The 20342-nt window shown below is 31.9% G+C and overlaps 1 protein-coding gene across 1 annotated transcript; it reads left to right on the forward strand.

Annotated features, from left to right (window-relative positions):
• The first annotated feature begins 15478 nt into the window (after positions 1–15478).
• LOC103490441 (L-type lectin-domain containing receptor kinase S.4-like) lies at positions 15479–17959 on the forward strand. The gene has a single exon (XM_008449938.3). The coding sequence runs from the start codon at positions 15749–15751 to the stop codon at positions 17729–17731; it is 1983 nt and encodes a 660-aa protein (XP_008448160.2). The 5' UTR covers positions 15479–15748; the 3' UTR covers positions 17732–17959.
• Positions 17960–20342: the final 2383 nt, after the last annotated feature.

A 20342-nucleotide genomic window follows, 5' to 3' on the forward strand; every position in this document is an offset into this window, starting at 1 on the left:
AAGAAAGGTAGTTTGTACAATTTGTTAAAAAGTTCGTAAGGAACTCAATCACTTCCTTGTCTCACCAATAAAAAGGAATTTATGCACACACATAATACATATAGTTTATGCTTTTAGTTAACTTCTTCCTCAAGCGTTTAATTTGTTGAAAATTTGTTACCTGTCTACCAAGTTTTTGTCTTTATCTTGGATTTATTCTTTCTAAAATCTATATATAAACATATAAATTAAATTATCCTACATTTAGATCTGCCTTGTTGTATGTCTCACATATTTCTTAAATATATAGCATCTCTTTAATTCCCATAGAAAAAAGAACACAAATTTATATCAAAATTGCTTGAACCACGCAAGTTTGTTGTTTTAGAATATTATTTATTGATGGTAGACGTTAAAATATAATATATGAGGCATATTGTCAAAGTCATATTATTAATAAGTTGTGTTATGATAACGATTTTATTATTTTATTATTTTCTATAATTAAGATTTATGCTCTTTTTCTATTATTTTCTTATTATAATTTTCGAAAGACTTGAAAATTTAGTTAAATTCTGATATTTTTTTTTTTAGCTTTCAAAATTTATTTCGTTTTTTAAAACATAAATTAAAAAACGATAACAAAATGTTATCTAAAATGAAAAGAGGTGTTTCTAAGTTCAATTTTTAATACCAACTATTAGTTATTAATTAAAAGAAGTATAAACTATAAACTATTTAAATATTAACATTTCCAAAAACTAATTTATGATTAAGTGAGATAATGATGTCCATTATATTACTGCTAAGCTGTGGTCTAATTATAATAGGATTATTTTATATTATGTTTTTTTTTTTTTTCATATCTATACCGAAGAGATTTTCTTATAAATATTTGAGTTATTAGAACCATGCACAATTAACTTTTTTTTTTCTTTATAAATTAATAATCTTGTCATTTAACTTTTTTTTTTTAATATTAAGAGAGCCAAATAAAAAGAATAGGTCTCTGTCCAAATAGTTGAACTTTTCCAAAGTCTTTCATCAAGTATAATAAGCAATATATGGATGAATATTTAAAGAAATTTCTTGGCTTTGTTTCGGTCTTTGGGCTAAACATGTTTCTTTATATATATATATATATATATTAGGATTCCTTCTCCTAGTTTTTTTAAACCTAATCTTGTAATTTCATATGTGTTATGACTAAGTTAGATTAGTGTATTTTTCTGTTCATTATATTGAGATGAATATTTTTTACTTGAGACGATTTTTTAGTAACCTTGTTATGAAATCGACAAGCAAAGAAAGCGAGAAAAAAGCGAAACACAAAGATTTACGTAGTTCATTAACATAATGTATTAGCTATATCTACAAGAAAGAATGAAACAATAATTTTATTATTAGAGATCTGGTATATCAAACGTAATAGATAGCATAGAGACCCATAATCGTAGATAAAATGTATTTACAAATTATCCTTGCAATTGACACTGCCTTTGAGTCTCCACCAGACTTCTCATTGCTTGTTCATTATATTTGAAGTATCATATGACAGATGAAGGTAATCTGACACCCCCTTTGTTTAGATTTGTTTACTTAATGTATTCCACATAATATTATTGACAATTGTAATGTACAAACTTTGGAAAATGAAAAACAATAAATAATTAAATGGTCAATATTATTACACGAGCCTTTAAATTATTTCAAAACATACAACCTAACAAATTATGATCTAAATTTATAACAATAATATAAAACTTGACCGTTTGTATGTTTTTGAACCCAAGTGTAACATCTCGAGTTAAGGAATGAGGAAAATCAATGGATCGAGATCACATCTGAACGAAAGTGATATCGATCAAAAATATGAAAAATAAGTTAAAGAAAACATAAAAGAATTGGAGGTTATTATCTATATTAACATGATGCACTTTCCTTTTCATTGACTGATTAATTATAGAAACTTCAAAATTAAGTGTATTTTAGCTTGGAGCAGTCTTGAAAATTTTCTTAAAAAGCATGTCATACTGAAAGGTACTCATATGGACTTATATATGGAGATAATCTTCACTATTGAAAGCAACTTAAGACAAACAATGTTGATATTGCTAGGTCGCAATGAATGTGTAAGGAAATGTTGGGACCATTACTTATCAATAATAACCATTTCAAATCTTGAGGTTAGAGTGTCAAAAAAAAATTCAACGCTAATTACATCCAAAAACTAACTTGGGAAATATGAATCTTTAAGTCCTCTCTAAGTCTTTTGAATTAGATGAGACAAAATAACTAGTATGAGACTTAAACCCAACAAAGTAACAAGCTATAGATAGTGAGTAACTTGATTGCTGTTCACACGAGATTTCCGGAGAAATTTGGTTCGTGGAGTTGAACTTGTGTTGATGTTGTATTTATGTTGATTCGATGCGATGTGGTTCGATCTCTAGAGTTTGATCCTCTAATTCTCTATCGGCTGGATGCTTACGCTTGATTTGAGGAAGCGAAGCACGAGATGTTCTTGAAGTTGGAGTCTTGGAAGAAAGCTTGGATCTTCAAAGGAGCTTCAATCTTCGAAGGTGTTCTTGAAATTGGAGTCTTGGAAGAAAGTTTGTATCTTCAAAGAAGCTTCAATCTTTGAGGGTGTTCTTGAAGTTGGAGTCTTGGAAGAAAGTTTGTATCTTCAAAGAAGCTTCAATCTTTGAGGGTGTTCTTGAGGTTGGAGTCTTGGAAAAAAGTTTGTATCTTCAAAGGAGCTTCAATCTTTGAGCGTGTTCTTGAAGTTGGAGTCTTGGAAGAAAGTTTGTATCTTCAAAGAAGCTTCAGTCTTCGAAGGTGTTCTTGAAGTTGGAGTCTTGGAAGAAAGTTTGTATCTTCAAACAAGCTTCAATCTTCGAGGTTGGTTGACTTCAGGAGTTGAGGAGGCTTCTAACTCTATAAACAACTCTATTTATAGAGTTCCCTGGTGGACTTTTATGGACTTGAGCCTGTTCTGGTCTATGGACCATACCCACGGGCTCAATCACATGAATTTAAGTCATATTTTATTTTAGGCTAAATTAAGCTTATTTTTGGGCTCAATTGAATTTTGGCCCAACTAAATAATATTTAATTGAACCAAAATAATTAATTTGACCCAATTGTCATAATAAAGACACGTGACATCATTAGAATTGTCCAATTTGTTTTTAAATTTAATTTGGGACACATGTCAATTTTTAGTTAATCCTAAATATAATTATTTTAGTAAATAATGTGGCAATTTGTGATTGGTTCCAAATTTTCTTATTCAACAAATCCCCATTTCGAGATTTATGCACGTGTATGAGTGGGTCAATCTCGAAAAGATAAATTTAATGTCCAAATATGAGCATTTTTTTTTTTTTTTTTTGCTCAATTTGACATATTCAATTGATCAAACTATGAATTTAGTACATGAGTTTGATTTAAATTTGAAATAATATTTGGGATATGACCAATCCTTAATTGAAAATTTGAAGGTTTTATCCAGAATTTACTTTAATTTGAGGATAAAAATTTAAGTTTGATGATGGTTTGATTTGATTTTAAGAATTTGGAATGACCAATTTTAACATAAGATAATTGAATTTTAATTTCATTTTAAAAATTAAAATATTAAAATATGTTTGAATATTTTAAAAGTGGAATCCGAGATTTTATTCCAAAATAAAATATCATAAGATAATTGGATTTTAATTTTATTTATTATTAAAAAGAAAATTAAAATCTTTCCAAATCCTATTAGGAATTGGACTTGCTAGTCTTATAAATAGACTCATACCATAATTATTCTTTTCTCATCAAGGAGAACAAAGGTATGAAAGAAAAAAGAAAAAAAATTCTCTTCTCCTTTTTGTTTTTTTTTTTCCTTTTTTTTAATAATAATAATAATTTTTTTAACTCTCCATTTTTTTTTAGGAATTTGAGTTATTGTCAAAAGTTAAGGATTTATTTTTTTCTATTGTTGTTTTTTTTTTTTTAAATTATTTGTAGAAGTAACTCCGCCGTCAGTGATCCAACTTCTACTGGGAGACGATCAGGCTTTTGCCATCAGATCCACCGCCTTGGTAGGAGCGATCGGGCACCATCGTCATTTGGAGAGGTGACACTGCCGTCAGCGATCCAACTTCTATCGGGGGACGATCAAGCTTTTGCCGTTAGATCCACCCTTTGGTAGGAGCGATCGGACACCTTCGTCGTTTGGAGAGGTGGTACTGCCGTCAGCGATCCAACTTCTATCGGGGGACGATCGGGCTTTTGCAGTCAGATCCACCCCTGGTAAGAGCGATCGAGCACCTTCATCGTTTGGAGAGGTGGAACTGCTGTCAGCGATCCAACTTCTATCGGGGGACGATCGGGCTTTTGCCGTCAGATCCACCCCCTGGTAAAAGCGATCAGGCACCTTCGTCGTTTAGAGAGGTGATACTGCCGTCAGCGATCCAACTTCTATTGGGGGACGATCGGGCTTTTGTCGTCAGATCCACCCCCTGGTAGGAGCGATCGGGTACCTTCGTCGTTTGGAGAGGTGGTACTGTCGTCAGCAATCCAACTTCTATCGGGGGACGATCGGGCTTTTGCCGTCAGATCCACCCCCTGGTAGGAGCGATCGGACACCTTCGTCCGTTAGAGAGGTGATATTGCCGTCAGCGATCCAACTTCTATTGGGGGACGATCAGGCTTTTGCCGTCAGATCCACCGCCTTGGTAGGAGCGATCGGGCACCATCGTCATTTGGAGAGGTGATATTGCCGTCAACGATCCAAATTCTATCGGGGGACGATCGGGTTTTTGTCGTCAGATCCATCCCCTGGTAAGAGCGATCAGGCATCATCGTCATTTGGAGAGGTGGTACTGCCGTCAGCGATCCAACTTCTATCGGGGGACGATCGGGCTTTTGTCGTCAGATCCACCCCCTGGTAGGAGCGATCGGGCACCTTCGTCATTTGGAGAGGTAGTACTGTCGTCAGTGATCCAACTTCTATCGGGGGATGATCGGGTTTTTACAGTCAGATCAACCGCTCTGGTAGGAGCAATCGGGCACCATCGTCGTTTAGAGAGGTGGAGATAAAATTGTACCATCGACGTCTTCTTGGAGAAGCAAAGGTAGAGTTGCACCGTTGTCATCCTCTCAAGGCTACAACATATTAGAAATGAGGTAGAGTTTTATTTATTTATTTATTTTTTTTTTTTTTTTGTGCTGACATTTCTTTTAGAGGAGGCAAAGCCACCTCTACACCAATGAAGTCTAAGGTTTTCAAACTTGCTTGAAAAGGCAATGATGAAGTCTTTTTTTTTTTTTTTTTTTTGTGCTTGAAGAAGACAATACTTTTAAATTTAAATTGAAGAAGAATCCTTTGAGCTTGAATATGAGGATACATCGATGAAACCTTTCGATCTTGTACATGGAAAAAGAATAACAGTGCAATCCTTAAAGTCGGTGGAGCACTAGTGAAGTCTTCAGTCTTGCATTTGAATGATTCTTTATGAAATTTTTTGAACTTGAATTTAAAGAAACATCAACAAAGCCTCAAATTTTGATTTTGACGAACTTCTAATCTTCTATGAACTTAAATTTTAAGAAACATTAACAAATCCCTCAAATTTGATTTTAAGGAACTTCTAAACTTGGCGATGGAGTGTAGAACTTCAAAAGAATGATGTCACCTTATAAGTATCAACATCTTGCTCATAGTGTCACACACTTTTTTTTATTTAAAATTTTGTTATATTGCCCCCAGTAAGGCATCTTCAACTTTAAGTTGATATTCTTTGATGAGAACGAAAACTATCAATTGCTAATGTCATGCTTTATGTGATCATGACACTACTCTTGCTTTCCATTCTTCTCAACTAAGTCCTTTTTTTTTACTAGACTGAACTTAAAGTTTCCCTTAAGCTGCCTACGTACCCTTTATAATACAGGGATCAAGTCATAAGGTAGTTCAATTTTTTTTTTTTTATTAGACTGAACTTAAAGCTCCCCTTAAGCTGCCTACATACCTTTTAAAATATAGGGATCAAGTCATAAGCGTAGTTCAATTTTTTTTTCTACCATTCACCTTTTAAGCTCTTGTGGGCCAGGAGCACCATGCAGTTTAGGCTCTTGCGATAAGGAGATTTGCATGTTTAGCAACTTTTATTTTCATCAAGAATTTTCTCATCTCCTTCGTTTATGGGATTGGTGAAGATAATGAATCTTGGTTTCACGGTCAAGGAACCTTCTGTATTTATGTCAACAGACAATTTCCTCTTCATGCGTGATGGGGCACGACTGTGAATCTTATCGTCATCTTTTTTTTCATGAAATGGTTTTGCCTTCAAAGATTTCATCTCTCTTTGTTGTTGATCATTTGTCATCTTTAGACGATCAAAAGCAGATGTTGAAGGTCGATGTTTCTTCGATGTGGAGATGCTTAGCCTTTTGAAAGCTGAAGTTCGAGCGTAAGTAGACGTTGGACATTGGTTTTCTTCTTCTTTTGTGGCCATACTCAATCTTTCAAAGACTGAAGATCGAGTAGTTAAAGGCTTGATACGATCAAAGACAAAAGTCCTTTGCTTGATTTTATTTGAATTGTCTACTTCTTCATAAGAATCATAATTGTTGTCGACTTCTACTATGCTGGTAGTATGACATGCAGTGACTTCTAGTATTTCTTTTAGATGATCCTCAAGGAAACTTCTTGGGAAGAATTCTGCCAAAGTTATCGACTGTCGAGGTTGGAGGAAGTCCTCGTTTTTTCCTTTGATGGGCTTAGGCTTCCACATCTTCTTGTTTGAACTTCTTTTTATGGGAGATGTTTCCTTTTGAATGCTTTTGATGGAAGTGTGACTTCGTTTGAACAGAACTTGTTCGTCTCTCTTTTTTATGAGCCACGACTATCTATTCTTCGCCCTCATCCTCAATTGGCTCTTCTTTGTTTTGAGAGTTCGACGTCATGATATTTTGTTGGAATTGAACAAGTATAGGTTCGAAAGTCCCAAATTGAATCAAACTTTCCCTTTGATCATAAAGCAGTATTGATGGCGGAACATTTGAAGTCATATTAACTGCAACATGATTTGTTTGAGCTACTTCATCAATATCCAACTCAATCTTATTTTCATGAGCCAACTTTAGAATTAACTCCTTCAACACGAAGCACTTTTCAACAGGGTGATTAATGACCCGATGATACTTGCAGTAGTTAGGATCATCTACTTTTCCTGCTTGCTCCGATCGTTTACATTCTGGCAACTGAATAAGTTGCTTCTCTATTAATTGCTCCAACATGTCTGCAACATCAGAGTCAGGAAAGGGATAAACTTTTTTCTGTCTTTCTCTAAGAGTTGGGCGTTGCTTTTCATTGTCATCATGATTTCTTTCATGTTTTGTTTCTTTTCTTTTAGAGAAAGATTTTAATGGAGTCTCTTGAACAAGCATAGACTCGTTTAGGACATTATTTGCAATCCTTTTAGTGTCATTGATTTCATTCTTGTCACTCCTTGTTCTTTGAACCAAAAAATCTTTTGCTCCTCTATTGTCTATACTCAACTCCATATCGTGGGCGTGAGTTGCCAATTCTTCAAATGTGCGAGGTTTTATTCCCTGTAAAATATAAAGAAGTTTCCAGTGCATACCTTGGGTGCACATTTCTACTGCAGACAGTTCTGTGAGCTTGTCTTTGCAATCCAGGCTTAGAGCTCTCCATCGGTTTATATAGTCGATGACTGGCTCTCCCTTCCGCTGTTTTGTATTTATTAACTCCATCATGCTGACAACACGTCTAGTGCTATAAAAGCGGTTGAGAAACTCTATTTCCAGATGCTTCCAGCTATCAATTACTTCTGGCTCTAGATCAGTATACCACTCGAAAGCATTTCCTTTTAAGCTTCGAACGAATTGCCTGACTAGTTGGTCTCCTCTTGATCCTGCATTTTCGCATGTTTCGACAAAGTGGGCGATATGCTATTTTGGGTTGCCCTTTCCATCAAATTGCTGGAATTTTGGAGGTTGGTACCCAAGTGCCATTCTCAAGTTGTCGATTCTCTTGGTGTACGGCTTAGAGTACATGAAAGAAGTTTGCGGCGGTCCTCCATACTGAGCTCTAATGGAATTCGCGATCATATCTTGTAGCTGCTGAACTGAGAGAGAAGCAACAGAGACCGATTGTTGTTGTGGTTGGTTTTCCTGCATCACATTCTTTCCTTTATCAATAGCTTTGACAACAGGAGTTTGACTTGACTCAGCAGTTTCACAAGCCTTCATTTGATCTTTCAAGGCGGTGATTTCATGATCTCGCTCCTCAACAACTTTCCTTAGGAAATTTATTTTTCTCTCCATCTCTGCCATGGTTGCCTCAGCTATCACATCTACCATCATGACAGACACTACTTCAAGGTGTGGTTCTTTGTCTGATAGATTAGAAGCAGGCGTAGAGTTGTTGAACAAAGGATTATCTCTGATGATGATCTCGCCTTTAGGAGATTCTATCAGTTGTTCCAAACTTTTATTCTTGAGGAAAAAACCTTGTTCTTTTTCTTGCATGCTTCTCTTTAAGTAACTTTGGGTGACAAGTCCAATGTAAGAGTCACTTGCAGCAGAAGATTTGGATGCAGCCTTATTTGTTGCCATTGATTTTCTTGTAGTTGGATGACAAGAGAGAGATGAGAGGTAGAGAGGTCCCACTGAGCGTGCCAATTTGTTCACACGAGATTTTTGGAGAAATTTGGTTCGTGGAGTTGAACTTGTGTTGATGTTGTATTTATGTTGATTCGATGCGATGTGGTTCGATCTCTAGAGTTTGATCCTCTGATTCTCTCTCGGTTGGATGCTTACGCTTGATTTGAGGAAGCGAAGCACGTGATGTTCTTGAAGTTAGAGTCTTGGAAGAAAGCTTGTATCTTCGAAGAAGCTTCAATCTTTGAAGGTGTTCTTGAAGTTGAAGACTGGGCAGAAAGCTTGGATCTTCAAAGGAGCTTCAATCTTCGAGATGTTCTTGAAATTGGAGTCTTGGAAGAAAGTTTGTATCTTCAAAGAAGCTTTAATCTTTGAGGGTGTTCTTGAAGTTGGAGTCTTGGAAGAAAGTTTGTATCTTCAAAGAAGCTTCATTCTTATCTTCAAAGAAGCTTCATTCTTCGAGGGTGTTCTTGAAGTTGGAGTCTTGGAAGAAAGTTTGTATATTCAAACAAGCTTCAATCTTCGAGGTTGGTTAACTTCAGGAGTTGAGGAGGCTTCTATCTCTTGGGAGAATTATCTCTAGACCTTGAGTCAAAAATTTCCAACCCCCACAAATGAAGAGAACTCCTCTATTTATAGAGTTCTCTGGTGGACTTTTATGGACTTGAGCCTGTTCTAGTCCATGGATCATACCCATGGGTTCAATCACATGGATTTGGGTCATATTTTATTTTAGACTAAATTAAGCTTATTTTTGGGCTCAATTGAATTTTAGTCTAACTAAATAATATTTAATTGAACCAAAATAATTAATTTGACTCAATTATCATAATAAAAACACGTGACATCATTAGAATTGTTCAATTTGTCTTTAAATTTAATTTGGGACATATGCCAATTTTTAGTTAATGCCAAATATAATTATTTTAGTAAATGATGTGGCAATTTGTTATTGGTTCTAAAATTTCTTATTTAACAATTGCCAATGCAGAGAAAAAGACATTTTATGAAATCAGATATATGAGCAGTTGTTAATCAAATTTATACCTTCCATGAATCAAATTCAAGTTTGAACATAAACGAAACTTTTTGTTAAGAGATTCAAAATTCATAGTTTTGTTAGCAGATTCAAAACTTATAGTAAAAAAAAAAGTTTGAACGTAAACGAAACGATTTAGTGTAGATTTCAGTTATTAAAAGGAAGTACGAATGTCGATAAATATAGAAAATACTAAAACATTAAATGAAAGTGTATACTTTGATTAGAAATAAAGGTTTGTTCCTGTATGTTTTTATTAAATGGTCAATTGCTTTTGTAGATTTTTATGTATAAAAAATAAATATGTACAGCTCAGAAAGTTTGTTCTAAATATATTTTCATTATTAGATCAAAAAAATTTAAAGTTTAGCATAATAGATTTAACTTATTCTAAACATGTAAAGACCAAAATTAAGGATCGATTTGGATTGACTTAAGAAAAAAATGTTTTAGAAGAAATTCATTTTTGTTTAAATTTAACTTTCTGTTGTTAGATGATGTTATAATATTAAATTTAATTTTATCTAAATATTTAAATTTATAAGTTAATCGGTGATTTAAACATGATAAGAGCAAGTCGTTCAGAGTAAGTTTTCTGGAGAAGGTTTTCAAATCTAAATATTCAAATCTCTTTATAATGTTATTTTATTCTTAACTACCGTCATACTCTTTAAAATTATATATTAACTTTTTGAAGGAAAATAGTTTGGATATCTTAGGTCTTTTTTCTTTATCTCCATAAGTGTCCGATCTAGCTTACGTGTGCTTCGACTAATCTCATAAGACAACCTACCCGATCCTAAAACATTTGGGTGTCAAGAAAACTTCCAGAAAATTAAATTTGGTAATTAACCATCATTTGTTTTTTTTTTTTTTTATTTTAGATTTTATCAAAATTAGGTCTATTGTCTTCCATTTTCTTTTTGGGTTTTTATCAATCTTTAGGTAGACTAATTGCAATTTTAATCGAAATTCCAAATTCCAAAAACAAATCTTTTAAGTTATCTTTTTGGTTTTCATTTTTGTAAACACGGGTATGTACGTAAAAGATAGATATAAAAAAAGATTTTGAAGTGGAAGAGAATTTGTAGACTTAATCAATTTTGAAAAAGAAAGAAAAATAAAAGAAACCACATGATTACTCATTGCGTCTTAATATTAGATTTGATCTTAAAATTTGTTTATTGTGGTGCTGGAAAATATGTTAATTGGCAAAAAAAAGATTGCAAATTTTATCAGTAATATGTATGTATACATATAACAGGATTATTGGATAATTGGAATTCAATGCAATTATCTGGACCGAAAGAACTAAAGGTAGGAGCTTCAATGGTGGGTTTAACCGTGGAAGAGGCAACAAAGAAGATAAAAGAAGAAATGGGTGAGGGAATTAGTGTTGAGGTTTTTCAGTCTCTCGTTGTTGTTTGGCTAGTAATTTTATGAAAATATTTTTAAAAAAAATTTATAATATGGTAGAAAATAATGACAATTAATTTATAATATTATAGACTTTAATTATGGAAGGAGATATGGGAGATTTTGATTAATTTCCTAATATTTGTTACGAGTAAATTGGGTCTAACGGAACATAACTAATAATAAACAACATCAAAGATTTTGAGGGAAAGCAATGTCAAATGGAATTAAACTAGAGGTCAATTGAAGATTCGCCCAACATTTCATATCAAGCCCTAGATGCAAAATGGGTCCAAGTCCAAAATGCATGGTCGACTTGAGGCTAAAACCAAGCTTCCTTGAGGTCGAACTAATTGACTCCTAATGGCCAATTACGTAGGAAAGTCGTCCCAAACGATTCAGTCTCATTCCTTTCGACGTAAATGTAAGATATTTTCTCATTTTTAAGTTAGAGTTTTAAATCTCCACTTTTAAATTTGAGAAAAAAAGTTACGATTATAATATATATAATCTCTACAATTCATTCGAAAACACATAATATGGATTCAAACATGGAAAATATTTTCTAACCCGAGGTCAAAATGCATTCATTACAACATTGATCTTGTATAATGAAAGGACATAAATAAAAAAAATAAAAATCATAGTGTTAAATGAGAGAAAGAAGCAGACAACACTCTCCTCATTTTGCACATTTTAATTGCCCCCATATAGTGTTTGATGCATTGTTCCTTTTCTATTGTGTTGGAAAGGTGCGTCTTCACTTTGATGTTTGTCACCTTTGCTACTTTCACAAATTTCTCAATAAATTTGGTGAGTGTCTCCTCTATTTCTCCATCCAAACTTCTAATTCCTTATCTAAACTGTAGCAGGACAAATTTTTCAATTTTGTCAGTTGTTACTTTTGTTTTATACAACATAGACGACATAGAGTTTTGGAATCATAACTTAGAAAACATATAAACATAACTTAACACATCTACTAATTTAGTCCCACTATAATTTTCCCATTGATCATATTCAAACAATAACTTAACACATCCATATGTAAAACCTAACACACTATTATTAGTTCTTGCTGTTAGTGTGGTTTTGAGTATTATTATAGGGAAATTTTGCGATTTTTTCCATAGTTTTTCTTCTTTTCATCTTCCTTTTTTTACATTATTTAGATTTGGTATAAAATCTGATTTCTTTCTATCGTCTTTCTTCCTTTTTTTTTATTCATTTTTTACGTTGTTTATAAAGAATCTTAAAAAAAAAATCGTTTAGATTGAAGTAGTCAAATCTAAATGATCGTGTAAAAAAAATAAATGATCGTATAGCAAAAGAATTAAAAAAAAATCATTTAGCCAAATCTAAACCATCGTGTAAACAAATCTACATCGTGTACAAAAGAATCTTGAAAAAATTCATTTAGACAAACCTAAACGATTATGTAACAAATTTTGAAAAAAAAAATCATTTAGATTTGAGGTAGTCAAATCTAAATGATCGTGTAGTCAAATCTAAACGATAGAATTGAAAAAATAAATTGTTTAGAATTTGATTTAAGATTATAGTATTCAATTTAAAACGTTAGTTTTAGGACATAAATTTCAACAGATATAGTGACTTTTTTTATTATAAATAATTTTGTGGATATTTATAAGGAATGATTTTATCAAACCCGAGAATTGATATTGTATTCTTTGATATATCGATAATAATTCAAGTAAATAAGGAAAAAGGTTTTTGAAAAGTTTCCCAATCCTACTAAACTTCATAGGAAATTTCAATTCTTGTAGCCATTTTTTTCAAATTACCCCTTGCAGCTTAGTATTTATATCTTATTTAATTATTATCTCAAGATATATTTTGAGTACACTTGCAAAAATAACAAAAACAATTATAATAATAGATTTCATGTCATTACATTTTTTAAGTTGCAAAAGTAACAAATATAACCTTTTAATAACATTTCAATAGTCGTTTGATATCATTGTATACAAGATACATTTATGTACTGTTTAGGCTAAAATATATACGGCAAATTTTATAGGAAATATGAAAATTTATAGATAATAGTACCATTTAGAAAATAAACTAAAAATATAGCACAAATATATAATGTTTATAAAAATAGTTGTTGAATCCGAAAATTTTGGAAAGAATTCATTTGTAATAGTAGCAAATAGAAAGACAATCAAATTCTACTACCAACTGATCACAACTATCATGCATGAATGATACTTGCTACCATATGATAGTTGTTATCAGCGATAACTTTTAGTTTGAGAGATTCGAAAGAAACGCCCAGAATGATGGTCGCTCGTGAGTGCTTTTAGTCTTTTACTTATGTTTATGTTATATATGCAATTATGTATTATTGTGCTATAAATTATATTCTTTTTTACTTAAACGTCATTATGCAATATTTTGAGAAACTTTTTGCTAGAAATATTTTTAGGAAGTATTTTGAGAAGAAAATTGACAATTTTTAAAAATTAAATTTACTTGTAATACAAAATTTATGTCATTTTTTCTCATAAAGACATTGCTTTGAAAAATTTTATATAGAAAAAAATTGAAACTATTTACAAAATATAGCAAAAACATTTGTGAATATATGAGAATTTAGTAGACCTTGCTATATTTTGTAAATAATTTCACTTTTTTGATATATATGAAATGGTTGTCATTTTTTAATCAAATTTATCATATTCAATCTTTTTTTTCTTTTTGTCCATGTGGGTCTTATCAATTTCTTATGAGAAAAAATAATAAAGTGTAACAGCCCAACTTTTCATATCTAAGTTGGTGTCATTACTTAAAATAAACAACATTTTCAAACTTTAAAAACAAAGCAAAACATACTTATTTTAATAAATAAAACGTAAAACAAACCATCAAAAAAACAAGAATTTGGCAAACCAAGAAAAAAAAACTATTAAAAAAATATAAACCTAATTCAAGCCCTATCTAATAAAGTGTTCACAAGATTCTTTTTTTTTTTTTTTTTACAATCATGAATATAGAAGAAGCATGAACATAGAGCCCCCATACGGCAAGTCACGGGTTCTTCTTATTGCTCGCCTACTTGTCTTTTCCTTTATACATTTGCCTATAAAGTTAAAGGTAGAAAAATGGTGAATATAAAAATACTCAATAAAATACTTACTACTGGTTTCACTGAGTGAACTATTAACTTTGTATCCTAGGATATACATTAAATCATATCAGTCTTTGATCTCATAGAAACATACATCAATCATAAATTGAACCTAAATGTACACTTAACAGTCAATCAGTCATCAATATCAGTCTAAAGGTGGTGATCCTGAAGAACACAATAAACACTAACATAGTTAATAGCTAATCTATTAGGCTAGGACTACCATCAGTTCAAATAATCCTATTGCAGTCAAACTTAGTCTAATATTAGACATAAACATAACATGCAAACATCATTCAACAACCTCCATAGTTACATATTCATAGTTACATATTCAGTCAAATAAAATAAATAAACACAATTTCAGTTAAACTCTCATATAAGTCTATCAATGCATTTTAATTATGTGCATATCCATTCATCAATTCATACAGTTAAACCTTAATCTTAAATTGAAAATTCGGTACTAGAAATCACTTATCTCAAAATAGAATTAAACTCCTTATGTTGACGGGAGTATTTTTTGTATTTCTTATTATGGACGTGTGAACTTTTTTTCAAAATTGTTTGAGTATAAATATTTTATTGGTTTATTATATTTTTTAAAAACCGCTTAATTAAATATACACACTCATATATATATAAAAATTAATTTCAATTTCACCAATAAATTTCAAATAAAATAACACTGGTAGCAACTAAACTAAGAAAATTAAATTAGAAAATACCTTGGATGTTTGAAGTTTGATTTTAAAAAAATTCTCAAGCTTTTTATAAAGAAATTTTCCGAACTAAAAAACATTAAACCTCATTTATTTAAAAGAAATTGTCAACTAAAGTCAAATTCTTACTAGATTCTAAATGAATTAATAGACCTTCATTCAGCTTGAAATCCACACGAAAATCTTTTATCATATACTCTCTTCAAAACGATATTTTATTTTATTTTTTTTCAGTCTTGTCAGAAATCGCACGATAAATCCTCAAATAAAAGTTGAAAAGAGAACATAGAGAAGAAATGTCAAAGAAAAACAAAGGTTTTTCTTTTGAATCTTTCGATTCGATGTCTAAACTTCAACTATTAAAATTTAAAACCACTAATTTGTAAATACTATTTTGGAGATTGTGCCCCCAAATACCCATAAAGTTAGAAACTTCATTTGTTTATTTAGTAGAATAATTATCCAACATCTCAATTCCAATATGAAATGTGAAATGTGATACCAATGATCACTACGGTGAGTTTACTTTGAAAACGAAAATTAGGAAGACTTGATATGATACATGGACTTCCATAGTCGTAGGAAGTTTCCTTTAACCTTATTGCTCCGACTATCAACCCATAAAAGGTTACATTCTTTCTATTCGTGAATCTTCTTGAATGAGAGCCAAGCCAAGCATTTATGGATTATAATTCTCCTATTCACTTTTTTGATCTACCAATAAACAAAGCTTAGCTACATTCCTAACTTTGCTCAATCATGGCATCTTCTTCTTTTCTTTTCATCAATTTTTTCTTATCTCTAATTTTTCTCTCCACACAAACCTTATCTTCTCACTACACCCAACTCTTCTACCCTGGTTTCAATGGATCCATCGACATAACTTTGAAAGAATCTGCAGAAATTGAAGGCAATGGAGTTTTGAGGCTAACCAGTCGTAATTACCGAAACATCATCGGCCAGGCCTTTTACTCCTCTCCAATCCTGTTCAAGAACTCCTCCAGCGACGGTGACGGTCGAGCCTTTTCTTTCTCCACTTGTTTTGTCTTCTGCATCATCCCCGAGTACGAAGGCGGCCATGGATTTACTTTCGCCATTGTCCCTTCTAAAGATCTCAAAGGTATTTCTCAGAGGTTTCTTGGACTCTTCAACGAATCCAATTTCTATGGGAAATTTTCAAATCATATCTTCGCTGTGGAATTCGATACAATCTTCGATGTTGGGATCAAAGATATTGATAACGATCATGTAGGGACTGATTTAAACAGCTTGATTTCGAATGTCTCTGTTCACGCTGCTTATTTTGACGAATTGGGTAAAGTTCATAATCTCTCACTTCAAAGTGGGAAGCCGATTAAAGTTTGGATTGATTATGATTCTGATGAAATCACTCTCCATGTTACGATTTCCCCTTTTAATTCAAAACCCAGAAAGCCAATTCTGTCTTACAGAGTGAATCTTTCATCGGTTTTTTATGAAGAAATGTACATTGGATTTACTGCATCAACAGGCATACTTTCTAGAAGCTCGCATTACATTTTAGGTTGGAGTTTCGCCATTAATGGCGAAGCTCGAGATCTTGATATCTCTTCACTTCCTTCACCCAAAAAGAAGAAAACAGGGGAGAAAATCAGTCTCCCTGTTTATGTATCTATAACAACTGCGAGTGTTTTTGTGATCTCTGTTTTCGCTTTGGGTTTTTATCTCTTACGAAGGTACAAAAAATCCGAAGAAATCGAACAGTGGGAGCTTCAATTAGGACCTCACCGATATTCCTACAGAGAATTAAAAAAAGCTACAAGAAATTTCAGCGAGAAGGAGCTTCTTGGGTATGGCGGATCTGGGAAAGTATACAGAGGAATCCTTCCCATTTCGAAAACCCAAATCGCCGTTAAGCGAATATGTCACGATTCAAAACAGGGTCTCCGGGAATTCATGACGGAGATCGCCACAATTGGAATGCTCCGTCACCGGAATCTGGTTCAGTTGTTAGGATGGTGTCGGCGGGAACGAGATCTGCTTCTTGTTTACGAGTTTATGGAGAATGGGAGCTTAGATAATTACTTATTCGACGATCCAAGAACGATTTTGAATTGGGAACAGAGATTCAAAGTGATTAAGGGAGTTGCCTCTGCTCTGCTTTATCTTCACGAGGGGTATAAACAGGTGGTGATTCATAGAGACGTGAAGGCAAGCAATGTGTTACTAGACGGCGAATTAAATGGAAAATTAGGGGATTTCGGGCTGGCAAAGGTGTACGAACACGGATCGGCACCGGATACGACTCGGGTGGTCGGAACTTTGGGGTATTTAGCACCGGAGCTGCCAAGAACAGGGAAATCAACGACGAGCTCCGATGTGTACGCGTTTGGGGCTTTAATGCTGGAAGTGGCATGTGGGCGGCGGCCGGTGGAGATGAAGGCGTTGCCAGAGGAGATGACGTTGGTGGATTGGGTTTGGGATAAATACAGAGAAGGGCAGGTTTTGTCGGTCGTGGATTCAAAGATTCAGGGAGTTTACGACGAGGTTGAGGTGACGATGGTGTTGAAGTTAGGGGTTATGTGTTCGAATAATGAGCCGGAGCAGAGGCCGAGTATGAGGCAGGTAGTGCGGTGTTTGGACGGAGAAATTGGCGTGGCCGATGAGTGGAAAGCGCCCGGTGGCGGAAGTAATGGCGGCGCGGTGGGGGAATTTCTTGGGTCATTTACGTCTACGTCCATTAGTGGAGAAAGCTCCTGTTAATTATGCTAATTAGTAATTAGTGACGACTAAAAAATCATTAGCAATTTTGGTTTTGTATTTTGTTTATTCTTTTTGGAATTTTTTTTTTTTTTTTTTTTTTTACCTTGTAAATGACTGACAGTTAGTGAGACTTTGAAGTTTTAACTCAAAGAAGTAATAATAAAATTACGGTTAAGATTTTTTTCTAATAAATGTAAAAAAGAAAAAGAAATTGATATATTTTGTAAATGGTTTGATTTTTCCTATTTATTTTTTATATCTTTTTAAAAGAAAAAAAATGGATGTAAATTTAAAATTCCAACTTAAAATATATATATATATATATATATATATATATATATATATATATATATATATATATATATTTCAATTGACTTAATTTATTTATTAATTAAAAGCAAGGTAAATTAAAATGAGGGGTATGTTTGAAAGTATTAGAATTTTAAGGACAAAGAAAGAAAAAATAATAGATTTTAGGTAGGATTGTTTCTTTTAATAGAAAAGTAACCATTAAATTTTAGTGAAAAATAACCTAAACAAATTTCCAAGATTGAAAGGAGAATGAGACTGAAATGGGAAAGAGGAATTGATATTGGAATGTTTGATAGAGATAAGCACTAATTAGAGCAACAATGATTTTCTAACTGTCACAATTGACACTCTTCATCTTTTCATTCACTTAAAATTTTGTGGATGAGAAATTCAATTATCAAAAGATAAATTGAATCATTCTTAAAATGGTGTTGAAATTGCAATTATACTTTCAAACATTTAATTATAAAAATTGAGTATTTAAACTTATACAAATATAAGAAATGGACTCTCAATAAGATAATTGAAGAATTGTAATAATGGTAAAGTTTATGGTATCTTTTTTTCTTTTTCATTTTGAGCAATTATTAAGATTATAACAAGTTTGAAAGTCCAATTTTGGAGTTTGTAAATTTAATTTTTTAAAATATAAATATATAACCGAAATAGATGTTACAAGTAGAATTGTCAAATTTTTTTTTTTATGGACATAGCTAAATTAGTAAAAATATATATTTTTTTTCATTGACTAAAGAATTTAGAGGTTGAAATAATGCTCCTTTTTACTTTATTTTCTAATGAATCGTCAATGGGTTCTTTTTTTAATTACTTTTTCTTTTCTTTTTGGGAAATTGTGCTAAATGTTAATTTAACATTAATTTTCATGTTTTCATTGAGGTAGGCAGGGAACCACTTTTATCTCTCTAATGTCAATATCTTGTATAAGCTTAGTTATTTGAATTTGACAAATAAAAATTGATTTTTTTCAAAATAAATTTATATCCCATATTAAACGCTTTGTTGAATAAAATTTTTTGGACCAATCACAAATTGTCATATTGTTTACCAAGTTGATGACGAGACTTGAAGCGAATTAAAAGTCACATGTGTTCCAAATTGAAATAAAAAAACATAAAACACTCATTACATTGATGCCCAAGTATTTTTCATCATCATCATTGGATCAAACTAATTATTTTTTTTCAATTAAAATTATTATTTGGTCTAAAGTCAAATTGAACCCAAAAATATATTTAATTTATGTCAAAAACGCTAAACAATGTTGAAATCCAACAGAAAAATTCTCTTCATTAGTGGGGTTAAAGAAATTTTATACTTTAAATGCATGGAGAGGTTCCTCCCATCATTAAAAATTCTCCTAATTCATGAAGCTAATCATATTTGAAGACTTAGTTCTTTGAAGATACAAGCATTCTTCTAAGATATTTCAACTTCAAGAACATCAACCGTTTTGCTTTCTCAAATCTAAGTATACGCATTCAACCAAGAAAATCAGAGGATCAAGCACTAAAAATCGAATCACATCACATCAAAATCAAGGTCAACACAAATTTAACTCTACAAAATAACGTTATCCAAATACCTCGCGTGGACACACTTGAACTTTCTTACTTCAAAATTTGTTTGTAATGTACCTGAAATAAACTTTTGAACTTGTTCATCTACATTCACATAGTAGGTTAAGTATGATGAATAGAGTTAAAATTGAATCTAATTCAATGCTTGAAACACTACTAATTTATTATTTCAAAATAGATAGTTTGAGCTTAGACTTCTTTTAAGGGTTAAACTAATTAAAAATCAAAAGGAATACCATTTCTTTCCTTTGATGTGTTGTCAACTCCTCAATGTCTTTAATTAAAACATATTATGTTACATGCACGTGAACTTGGACCTAATCTTTTTTTATTTTGTTTTGATTAACGAATAAAGTTTTTGTATAGATTTGAAACACATCAGAATAATTACTCTCAACATCGTTTTTAAGCTTTTAAAATTAATTTTGATTATATAAAAATTACATTTAAGAGTGGGTTTGTCTTGTATATCATATTCAACAAGGTTATGATTTATGCTAGTGTTCATGCAGATCATACAATATCATGTCAACTGTGTGCATTTTTTTTTTAGCTAGTTAAGTATCATTTGTACTAACTAAGAAATTTAATGCATTTAGAAGAGATCTAACTTTTAAACCACAAATATGCTTGATTTCCATTAAATTATTTTTAGAAAAAGTTTTGAATGAATAATTAATACTAAATTAATATTATTTATT

This window comes from Cucumis melo, chromosome 8 (genome assembly GCF_025177605.1).
Source record: "Cucumis melo cultivar AY chromosome 8, USDA_Cmelo_AY_1.0, whole genome shotgun sequence".
Classification (NCBI taxonomy): Eukaryota; Viridiplantae; Streptophyta; class Magnoliopsida; order Cucurbitales; family Cucurbitaceae; genus Cucumis; species Cucumis melo.

Bases quoted from the DNA above. Each gene is read 5' to 3' on its own strand.
- LOC103490441 (XM_008449938.3), top strand. From the start codon at position 15,749: ATGGCATCTTCTTCTTTTCTTTTCATCAATTTTTTCTTATCTCTAATT.